Here is a 12,286-nt window from a genome sequence, read left to right as displayed (position 1 = left end):
CGGCGGGGGTGGGAGGGGGGGCGCGGGCAGAACAAAGCGCCGGTGCTCGCGGGGCGAGCGAGGGGCCTGCGGGCGGATTAGAAGGACCCCGAGGAGCCATGGGTATGCGGGGCCGGCCGCAAGCGCGGCCGCGCTGCCTGTCCCCGGCCCGGGGCCGCTAGGACAGACAGGGTGGCCTCCCCAGATCGGGGTGCTGTGACGGGCCAGCTCTCTCCCGCCGGCCGGTGAAGGGAGCGGACGAGGTACTGCAGCGAGCGAGCCCCTGACCGGAGCCGCGGAGCGCAGCGCCGAGCAGCGCAGCGCAGTGGGGTCGGGCCGGCTTGGAGAAGGCTGCTCCCGGGGAGGTGGCTGTTTTTCAGGGGGCGAGGGAGGCTGTGCAGCCGGCGGGCAGTTGGGGAATGGCTGGGAGAAGCCGCCGCTCCTGGCTCAGTGTGTTGCTAGGGCTCATACTGGGCTTCATCCTGGCGTCAAGGCTGATCCTGCCCCGCGCTTCGGAGCTGAAGAAAGGGGGTCACCGGCGCAAAGCCAGCCCGGAGGGCTGCCGTCTGCAGCAGCAGCTGCAGGATCTGCCACCGCAGCAGCAGCAGCAGCCCCCTGTGCTGTCGCTCGGCGGGGCGCGCGAGGACTCCCGGGGCTCGCTGCTTTGGCCTCCGGAGCTGGCCGCTGGCGGCCACCCGGACGACCTACCCCGGGCCAAGAACTTTCTCTTCGTGGGAGTCATGACAGCCCAGAAGTATCTGGAGAACCGAGCCGTGGCCGCCTACAAGTGAGTGTTGCCTGCGTAGGCTCCGCATCCCGGGCAGGTCCTTGGGGCGTCCGATTTCATCTTCACTCCCTATCCCCTAGGCTCCAGCCTCTGGATGGTTTGGGAGGGCGGGGAATGCCCTTCTGAATCTACTTCTCTCTGTCAGATGGGACCTGTTTAAACCTGGAGGAGAGCTTTAGCCATCCTCTTGTGTTTGGGGTGGTGATGGAGTGTTTAGATGATACACAGCAAAGATACGCTATACCAGTTTCCTGACAGCAGGAAACAGACAGCCTTCTCTTGACAAAGCTAGAGGGATTCCAACTGTGCTTTATTTGGATAGATACCTTCTCTAGATTTCTACTGGCCAGGGCGTTTTTTATTCTGGGGTCGATGGACCATTCAGTTCCTTGGATAGATTTTCAAAGGGATCTGTGAATTTGGATGGAAAAAAATACATCTTTATTTTCACTAATTTGTAACTGAAATTTAGCATTTCCTTAAAGTATTTTACTGCATTATTCTGAGAAGCGTCTATCATACACACCCACAAAACGTCAAGAACCCCTGATTTAGGCTTGAGAACCTCTTGGAATGAACATTTGACTCTTAAAAATTGAGGGATGCCCACAAGGAATTCTGCTACTTCAAACTGAATTTGTCCAAAACAGCTGCTATTTTTTGAAGCACTTATAACTTCCTGTCATCTAACAACCAAAAGAGAAGTATCTTTGTTGTCAGTTAAGATAACTTATCCTAATAAATCGAGACTGGTTTTGATCATTGTAACTGGACTCCTATAAAAAGGAGAGCAGGGAGAGATCTATTGTAGTTTGATAATAGAATAGGAATCTTAAGTGTCTTTATTTGGGGGAGGGTACTATTTTTTTAAATAACCAAAATACAATTTTTAAAAATAATGGCTTTCAATAAATACTCAGGTCTTAATATAGATTTAAAATTTTAGACCTTTTTCCTTTTTGTAGTAGAATACTGGTTGTGTGGGGGATAGCATAATATTTCCCTACATAAGGATGAAAGAATTTGTGTTAAATATTAGTAAAGTTAAGTATAATTATTACCTATTGCAGTAATCAGCATGAATTAGAAAAATAGATGGGTTCATGTTCAGCATGAGCACTAGCAGTTAACTAAATAGGCTTTATGAAGAGATTTTCTGGAATGATGGCAGACTTTGTTAAATTATCGCTGAAACTGAATTAATTTTGCCATAAATTAGATAGTGGAAAAAGATAATATGTCCATTTTCCTGAAATTGAATCTTTAAAAGTTTTATTGGTTGAGAGATTTCAAGACATGTGTCAGGAAAGTTGGTTTGCTTACTTATACCACCACAGTACAAATACAGGGAAAAAAAATAATTTCCAGCATATGAGAGTGTTGAGTTAGGATTTACATCTTATTGTAAATGTCTGCTTTGGACCCTAGATCATATCTGACTCATTATTAGCCTTAGTCTCTTTTTTTCCTCAAAAAAATTAGCAGTGAAGATCAAAAAGGAGTCTGGGACTGAAAGATACTGCAGTAATAGTGGGGAATTACAATGCTATCAATGCTGATCTGATTTTACACATATGTATTTGATCTTAAAATTTCCACTGTTAACATACATTCAAAGTTCAGATTTAACATGCAAGGTTATTGACTGGTAAGCCAAAGAAACATGTAGTGGAGTTTAGTGGATGGTAGATTGGTCTGAGCATCGAAAGAACTACTGTGTTCTGTAGTAAATTGATTCCCTGTTACCTTATGTGAGTCACTTAAATTTTCTTGGAGAGCCAGGAAGGCTTAGGTTCAAATCCTGCCTCTGACAGTAATTTTATGGCCGTGGTCATTTAATCCCTTGTGCCCACGGAAAGAAGGAAGGAAAGAAGCAAGCATTTTTTTTTTTGTGAGGCAGTTGGGGTTAAGTGACCTTCCCAGAGTCACACAGCTAGTAAGTGTTATTCGTCTGATGCCGAATTTGAACTCAAGTCCTCCTGACTACAGGGCCAGTTGCTCTATCCACCTAGCTGCCCCTGAAACAAGCATTTATTAAGCATGGGATATGTGTTACGCATATTCTAAGTGCTTTATGAATATCTCATTTGTTCCTCAACAGCAACCCTGTGAGGTAGGTGCTATTATTATCCCCATTTTCCAGCTAAGGAAATTGAGGCAGACAGAGGTTAAGTGAGTTGTCCAGGGTCACAGTAAGTCGTGTCTGAGACAAGATTTGAACTAGGGTCTTCCTGACTACAGGCCCACTACGCCACTTTAACTTCGTTTATAAAATAAGCATGGTATCTGTCCCGTCTGCCTCACAGTAATGTTGTATATGAAATGCTTTGCATACTTTAAAGTGGCATGTAAACATCACTTATTCAGTGTGGTTGCAAAAATATTGTATGTTCAAATGAAAACCATTGTATAAATTCATTATCACTTATTTTTGGCAGCAGTCTTTTTTGAATACAGCTTCTGGTATCTGACTACACTGTGGTTAGGTTGTCAATTGTGTGACACAACAAATCCAATCTTATTTTGAAGTCTGATCAGTAGGATTAATATTTTCCCAGAGCCTGGGGCTTCTTCTTGACCTTGGCTCATTCTTCTCTTCTAAATGCCCCTTTACTTTTGGGTGTTAATGACCCTAATGCTTTGTCTTCCATGCTTCTCTAATGGATACTCTTGGAACATCTTGAGAAAGGTAGAAATATCATCATTTGGCCTTCCGATTCTTTACTACTCTCTTTTTTTTTTTTTGGTGATACCACTACTTTTTCCCTCCTTCTCATCCTTCCTTGGTTCCTTTAAAACAAAATACAGAATCTTTTCTGGGACTTTCCCCCTATTCCCTTCCCTTATTGAGAAAGCAGTTAGGATTCAGAGGACTTGTGAGGTGAGCTCTCCTCATTGGTTGGGCTTTGGCGCCATGCAGCTTAACATTTCCCTAATTTAAAGATAGTTTTGACTGACTCTGAGTTGTCATTCAACCAGATAATTGTTAACCCAAAAGAAAATTGGTTTGACTTGGATTTCGTGGTTACAGACTAGTTAGTCAGTAAACATTTATTAAGTACTTACTATCCAGATACTTTGCTAAGCTTTGGAGTTATTAGGAATGGTAAAAGACAGTCCCTGCTCTTGAGGAACTTGCAATCTAATGGGGGAAACAACAAGCAAACAGATATGCACAAATAAACTACATATATAGGATAAATGGGAAATAATTAACAGAGGGAAGGTGCTAAAAATAAGGGGAGTTGGGAAAATCTTTCTATAGAAGGAGAACATTCATAGAACAAGGAGGCCAGTGTCATTTGATGGAAGGGTGCATGGAGGGGAGTAAGGCTTGAGACTGGAAAGGTAGGAGTTGGGGGTAGGGAAAAGAGCCTAGAGTGAGTATGAAGGACTTTGAATACCAAACAGAGGATTTTGTATTAGATTTATGCCTTAAGAGTTAGGTTTGACCATTTTTAAGCTGAAAGTCAGTGTTCAGTCCTTAAATGAAGTAATAAAGTCATTTTGGTGCAAATTTAGGCTTGAACCTTTTGTTGTAGCAGAGATAGTACCTGGATGTACTTGAAACTGCTAGTATAAATTATTATTATTATTATTATTATATTATATACAGTAACACCCTTGAAGTCATCTTGTATAATGGAATCTAGAGTTGGAAGGAAATTTGGAGATCATCACATTCAGTCCCCTCAATAGATGAAGAGACCAGGGCCCTGAGAAATGGTGTGGGTTTTTTCAAAGTCACACAGATAGGGAGTAGCAGAGTTGGAATTCTCTGACAACAAATCCAGTGTGTTTTTATTTTTTTAAACTATACCATACTCCTTTTGCAATGATTAAAAAAAAACCCCAAAACAAACAAAAAAATGACAACTGGAGCAGCCAGAATAGATCTCACAAAGTCAATACAGTAAAAGCTTCTCTTCTGACCATGGGGCTCCCAGACTGTGACTTTCTGCTTATTCCTGCTTTACACATAATTCTACCAAGTCGAAAGAAGTAAATTAGAAGAGGGAGCTATTATAGGCAGGTACAGTGAAAAGTAATCAATAGTCTGACTGCAAGTGAACAAGAAACTAGAAAGAATAAACTTAAGAATTTAAATATATGGGACCAATGGCCCTGTGCATCCCACTGAGACCTTTCTGTATTGCAGTATTGTACAATCACTGGAAATCTGTTGTGTAGTATGAAAAGCCTGGAATCTCTCTCAGCTTTGCTTCCTACTACTGAAGGAGTTTGGATGTAACATTTAAGTTCTCCAAAACTCAGTTTTCTCATTTATTAAGTCAGAATAAAACACTGAGAGTACTTGCTTCATAGTTCTGTGAACTTAAATAAGATAAATGTAATTGTTACAAAGCTTCTGTATAAATGAGATGTTTATAATAACATGTATTCACAAGGATGGACTTTGAGTCATCAAGAAAAGTTAAATTCATTATGCTCATAAGGAAGTGTATAATACATTTTTAAAAGATTATCCAAACTGTATAAAAAAAGAAAAGAAAACAAACTGCTGCTTGAATAAAGTCTCAACTATATTCAGAAAACTTGACTATTTGGAATGACTAATCCCTAGAAGGTCCTAAAAGGCCTGGAGTCTACTGTATTTTCTTTTTATATTTGAAGGGTATGTATTTTCTAGGTAACTTATTTGGGTCTTAGATTGATCACATGTACATGACTTGGCCTGAGTAATTTTTCTACTTACTGTCAGAGGGTGGTCAGAAATCCTTATTGGTCCATCATTGCTTTACCAGCTGAAATTGACAGAAACAGTGCAGTGTAGATAAACCCAAGAACATTAAATTACTGAGATAAGGATTTTTTTTTTCTGCTCACAAGAATGACAGGGAAAAATAGAAAAGCAGTTTGGCAGAGATTAGGTTTAGACCCACAGCCGATATCATACCCCCACAGTAAGTTCAAAAAGGATATAAAAATTAAATTTAAAAAGACAAAAATAAAATGCATTTCATAAGCTAGGATACAACATTAAAGGGGGAAAAGTTTTTGAAAACTTAGATCTAGATTGCTGTACCCCATGGATTATCAGGGTTATTTGGAGACTTTGGTAGGAATACAAAAAGGGAAAACAGTCTTTGGTTTCCCTTGTTTTTGCTTGTTACCTTCTTTCCTAGAGCTTCAGATCAAAAAGCATTTAAATATCCATATTTGCCAGATATTGTTGTTTACAAATACACAAACAGTTCTTTCCCTCAAGGAGCTTACTATACACCTCTGGTGGAAAACAACCGATACACAGATAAGTAAATACAAAATATATACAAGGCAAATATAAAGTGATTTTACAGGGTCGGTGGGATGTTAGGCAGGATCCTAACAAACATAGAGAATTAGGAAAGGAGGTGGTACTTAAACTGAACTTTGAAAGGATCTGCAGAGATGGAGGTAATTTAAGAGATGGAGATGAAGGAGAGTATTCCAGGAATGGAGGATAGTTCATGCAAAGGTGTGGAGAAGGAGATGAAGTGTGATGTACACAGAATGGCAGCCAGTGGGCATGTTTGGACCAGTGAGTGCCTGAAAGAATGACGTGCAGTAAACCTGGAAAGGTAGGTTAGAGTCAAGTTGTAAAGGGCTTTAAATACTAGATGGAGGTGTTTGTATTTTATCCTAGATCAAGGGGTTCTTAACCTTTAGTCCCTGAACTCGTCTCTTTTTAATATTTTGATAACTATTTCAACACAATCTGTTTCTTTTCTAAACCTATGTATTTTATTTTATACATTTTAAAACATTGTTCTGAGAAGAGGCCCATAGGTTTCACTAGGGGTTAATGAAATGACCAAAAAACCAAAACAAAACCGTTAAGAACCCTTTTTGCCCAGAGGCATTAATGAGTCACACCTTTTAGAGCAAGGGAGTGACATTTTCTAGCATGTGCTTTAGCAACATCAGCTTGGCAGCTGAGTGGAGGCTTGAGTGGAGAGGGAAGAGAAACGATTCAGGGAAACAAATTAGGCTGTTTTGGAAGTCCGGGTAAGAGGTGATGAGGTCCCTAAATAAGGGTGGTTGTGATATGAGAAGGGTATGGATTTGAGACTTGGGGTAGAATCAACAGATTGACAAGCCTTGAGTAGGTACTAATATTGGCTCATATTTATATGGTGTTTTACAGTTTAACAAATCATTTGCCTTACAATAATCTGTGAATATATAAATAGTGCACATATTATTGTCCCAGTTTTTTAGATGAGAAAACCAAGGTTATGCCTAACAACTTTGTGTAATCTACTAATGGATAAGTATATACCATCTATGCCTTTGTTCTAGTCACTGATTAAAAATGTTCAACATTATGGAACTATGCATAGATACTTGGGACACTACAGTAAAGCCTTCCTTCTAAGTGGAATTATTGACTATCCTTTGGTCTGGCCATTCACCAGTTCTAAATTCATTTAGGTCTATTATTGTCTATCCCACAGCTTTTCCCCAAAGCTAGCCTGAGACTTTGGTAGCTACTTAGCTAAATTATGGCTAAACTGTATCTATAATATTTCCCTAAATACCAAACTAGTAATCCTTTCTAAAGGAAAAGTGAATTTGTTGTGGCTTTCTTATCTACCTTCTGTTTTCTAGTGATGTCATCTAAAAAATTGAAGTTTGTTGAACTTTTACTTTTTTTACCTGTGTGACTCTTGTATATATTTTCTTATACATATAAATTATCCAGAAGGTTCTGCACAATGTGTCCAAAACCTTTCTCTAGGTTTAACTTTGTATGGGGAATCCCTCCATTATTCCTTGCCTTTACTGTATAGTAATGAGAGCAAGGCTTCTTTCCTTTTCTGATAAGATATCTTTTGGTGATATCTTTTATGAAATATTTTTCATGTAATTCATAATCAATAATATGCTAAAGCCTACTTATCCCCCTGTGAATCACTATATTGTCTCTTGGGTAACCTATAATTTTTATTCTTTAGAGAGTGTGATATTCCATGATTCTTAGTGTTATAGAAAAATGTTGATGTTAAAATGATGGATTTTTGTTTTGGAGGGAAAAGTAGTCTAATTTCTCATGTGCATATTTTGTTGAAATAATTGGTCTAAATATAGAAAACATTTTCAGACATGAAAATGCAAATATGGCTTTAGTTCAAAGCAAGCCTTCATATAAACTGGCATAGTTGGAAGTGATGAAGTTAGGGTTAGAGACCTGGCTTGAATTGTGCTTTGGACAGGTACTAACTTTGTAACCACAGGCAAGTTTTGCTTGACCATTCTGATCCTCAATGTCCTCATTGATAAGATGAATTTAATAATACCTATAGTACCTTCCTTCCCAAGTTTGATTCTTCAGGCATTGTGATTTTCCGTAATTTACAATCATATAGCATCACTGGAATCATATAGCATCACTGGAACAACATGTTTATTAAAAATATAGGTTTTTGTGTCAGTAAGCAGCTTAGGATCATTGGTGGCATTATGCATTTAAAACAAATGAAATCCAGCCTGTTCTTTGGCCCATCCATTTCTGGGCTTTGCTCATTCATTGTCCGTCTGCAATGTCGGTTGCAAAGGGCAGTGAAGAGGAACAAATTGTTAAATGTAAATAGGGTGCAACATGTTACCAACAATGAATTTATAAACTTCATTTTATTCATGGTATAAAAAATAGTAAATGCAAGATCAGAAAAGGAGGTGGGCTGGACATGTGATGAGAATGAGGGTTAATATATATGTATGTAAAGCAAAGTGCTAAAGAGCTGTACCTATTATCATTAGCTAATCAGAGTTATGTGTTATTTCTGGGGCCATATAAAGAAGATAGTATTTTCACAAACTGAATTATCTCCTTGCTTCCCATTATCTTCACATTTCCTAGCAAAAGGTTAAATTTTGGGTAGATTTTTCAGTTTCTGATTGGATACCAGAGAAAGAATTTTTTGGGGTCAAAATTCTGTTAGTATATTTTTTCCTGGTAGGGACATTGTTTCTTTCATGTACTGTGGGTATTTATTAAATGCTCCTGGGAATAAAAAGGTTACTGGTAGAATCTTGTTATTAAGCAAACTTTACAGATTTTATATATATATATATGTATATATATAATATATATATATATATATATATATATATATATATATATATAAAAGAAACAATCCAGTAAAATTTGCTTGGATTTGAACTTTAGAGAAGTTAGTGCGTGCCAGATGGCAGAGTTTTTTTTTTTTAAATAAATATGAATCACAATCAATGAATGGACCTCACTTTTCAAAGAAGGGGACATCTTAAATTATAAAAATATGCTCCATCTTGTAGAAAAAACAGTCCTATGACCATTGAAGAAGAGGAAGTAAAAGGACTTTTTTATTTTAGCCACAACATCTCAGAATTAACCCCAAAAGCCTACCAGTTACGTCTTAATTTAAATATACATTTTCATTAACAGCCAATCTTTTTTTTTAAACAACCTTCAGTCACAGAGATTCTTAGAATTTGTTTTCCAAAAGCACTGTGAATAAAACAGTTTTTAATAAGGTATTGAGATTCAAAGGACTTTGTTACTATTTCCCCTCAGCCCTTTTACTTGCTCCACTAAGTATGTACTCCCTGTTTCTTCATTGCTGGGCTGCCAGCAAACAGGATTTGTATAGAGAATATTTCTGAGAGGGCCAATAGCCCCAACATAAAGGAGCCTGTATCTTTCCCCAGACTTTAAAGTACTCAGTCAAACATATAAGGGCATAGCTATGTTTCCAAGCACAGTGCCATATTCTGGAGACATAAAGATGAAAAAATAATGCCATCTTTCCCTCAAGTAGTTGACAATGTTAGATAGTGATGTGTGTACAGATAAGTATAATGCAGAATAGAATGTGATATGGGCAAAGGAAAGATTCACGATGCTCTAGGAAAACTTGCGGAAAGAGAGGAGGACTTTCAAGGGCAAGCTTTCATGCAGGAGGTAGAGCACTCGAGCTGAGGAATAGGATTTAGGCAGGCAGAGGTGTAAAGAGGCCTGGGCAAATACATGGAAATGAGAAGGGACAGGAGTAATGTGATAGGACCACAGAAATGGAGGGAGTCAGATGGTGGAGAATATTAAGTGCTAGGTTAAGGATTTGTATTTTGTTCTGTAGGCAGTTGGTACCCACTAAAGGTTTTTGAGTAGGGAACTGACATTGTCAGCCCTCTCCTATAAATAGGCATATTTATTTTGAAGAGGAGAGAGATTGGAGTCAAGGAGACTAGTTTGGAGGTTCTTAGATTAGACTAGGCAAGAGGTGATGGATCTTCTGAACTAGGATGGCAGTGGTATGAGTAGATATAAGGATCAAATAAATGTGAGCAGTGTTGTGGAGTTAGAATCAAAGGATTTGGCAAAAGGTGGAAGGTGAGAGAGAAGGGAGAGTCAGAAATAAATCTAAGGTTTCAGACCTAGGTAATTGGAAGTTTAATGGTGTCATCAAAAGAAAAAGGGAATTTTGAAGAAATGGCAAATTTAAGAGGGAATTTAAGGAGTTCAATTGCCATTTTCTTTAACCCTTCCTTGGAGAATGTAAGACAAATAAAAATTTAAAGGTTTTATTTAAAATAGAAAATACAGCAAAAAACCCTTGCCATATATACTACTTAGCTACTAATTTAATCAATGTTATATTGTATGTTAATAGAAAAACTATTGGTTAGTCAGAATTACCTCTATTATATTGATATTATACTTTGCTCAGTCATTCCACTAAGTACTAGAAAAACCAGTTGACCTATTCATACTTGGAATACCATAGATATCCTATGTATTTCAGCATGTGAAAAACTTCTTCCTTTTTTTTCTTATGTTTTTTGTGATGTCATTTGTTAGGGTTTTTGTATCCTGTTAAAATTTTTTCTAATTCTAAACACTGTTGATGCCAGTAACACTAAACTCAAAAACACTTCAAAAGCGTCATAGTTACTACTTTGTTCTGTTGCCAAACAAAACTTTATGCGTGAAATAATTAAAATTAAACTACAATTTGCATTGATTTGTATTTCTAGGTCTTAAGAGAACATTAGGAAGGAAAGTAGATAATTTCAATGAGATGTCAAGTCCATACTTCCATTTAAAGATTAAATACAAAGTAAAAATTCCAAAAATAATTGAAAGTGTGTCTATCAGTACAATCGTTATTTTATATATAGTTAGGGCATTTTGCTAGATGGGCATAAGTGGAAGATTTATATTTAAAGTTTGATCAAATTAAAATTCTGTAATGCTTAAGTTTTCACTCTTAACTAGCATTTCTCCCTCTCACCTTCCTTTAGTTCATTAACACAATTTTTAGATTAATATACTGCTTAAAACATGAAATGAGATTGAAAATTTTTTTATAACATCACCTGTCCTTAAATTTAAAGATCACTCAGGAGTAGCAAGCAAGCGTTACTTGTGAATAATAGGCATTGACTCTGTTTCTCTCTTTTGCCCAGTCAGCTTAATTTAGGACCCTATTTCCTTTTCCTTACCTACTCCAACTACTAGAGGTTAAAGGACCTTAGATCTCATCTACCCATCACATTATAGATGGAGAAAGTGGGGCTCAGAGAAGAGCAAGTCACACTGCACTACTGGGATAGATCTGGAATCAGTACTGTAGGTCACCTGAAATCTGGTCCAAGGGCTCTCGATTCCACTTCATGCTGGAGGAAGGCAAAGGGTGAAGTTCGCTTAAAGGCAACTGAGCACAACCAAGTTAAGTTATAGTCTGCTAACTTTCACCATGGGTTCTGCAACATTATTAGTAGGTAAGGAAGAGGAAATAGGGTCCTAAATTGTAAAGAGGTAAGCGGATTGGAAAAATTGTTCCTACTTAAAAGCATAATTCTTAGCATTTTAGAGACCCTTGATAAATGTTTGTTGAATTGAATTTGAAGGTGAGAGACTGCATGGATGGGCTAAAGACTCAGTAGATGAGATGGTAAAAGTGATAGAATTGGTTCAAATTTTGTAGTGTAAGATTTTGATGGACTTATGTAACCTAATGAGTAAAAATTGGATTGCATAACTTGATTTGCCTTTTAAATAGCTAAATTTAATAATAAGATAAATAAGAGAAATGTCTTCTAGGCTGTTGCCCAAGCAATATTGGAGTTATAATCTGTTCTTCGAGACAAAGCCATGATGATCATTTTGCTTGGTGCTTAGAATACTTTATAAATGTAGAGTATCATAATGGATTTTTCATCTTTTTTTTGCACTTTACTGTTACTTAAAAAGTAATTCTCATAATTTCCCCAAAATGTGTAAGAATATAAAAAAAAACCCTTTAAAATCTTGAATTTTGTTCTAGAATAAAATTATACCTTTTTTGAGCTGCTAAGGCATCTTAGTTGCAAAAGATTCTTACTGCTCAGGAAGTTTAAGAAACTCCTTTTTATTCTATTCAGCAAATAGTTAACTGAATGCCTATTACGTGTAGTGAGATACAGCAATAGGCATTGGGAATATAAGAACGGAAAAACAGCACAGTTCTTGACCTCGGGGAACTTGTTTTTCTC

The 12,286-nt window shown here is 37.7% G+C and overlaps 1 protein-coding gene across 1 annotated transcript in view; it reads left to right on the top strand.

Annotated features, from left to right (window-relative positions):
• The first annotated feature begins 305 nt into the window (after positions 1 to 305).
• The window catches only part of CHSY1 (chondroitin sulfate synthase 1), an 88,963-nt gene continuing 76,982 nt past the window's right edge, over positions 306 to 12,286 (top strand). The window contains exon 1 of the mRNA XM_020963694.2: positions 306 to 766. Within this exon, the coding sequence (XP_020819353.1) occupies positions 399 to 766 (368 nt within the window). The 5' untranslated portion in view covers positions 306 to 398. The remainder of the gene's footprint in view (positions 767 to 12,286) is intronic.

The sequence above is a fragment of the Phascolarctos cinereus genome, unplaced genomic scaffold (genome assembly GCF_003287225.1).
Source record: "Phascolarctos cinereus isolate Bilbo 61053 unplaced genomic scaffold, phaCin_HiC Scaffold_3;HRSCAF=262, whole genome shotgun sequence".
Lineage (NCBI taxonomy): Eukaryota > Metazoa > Chordata > Mammalia > Diprotodontia > Phascolarctidae > Phascolarctos > Phascolarctos cinereus.
Note: the sequence above shows the minus strand (reverse complement) of the source record. Positions and strands in the feature narration are given on the sequence as shown.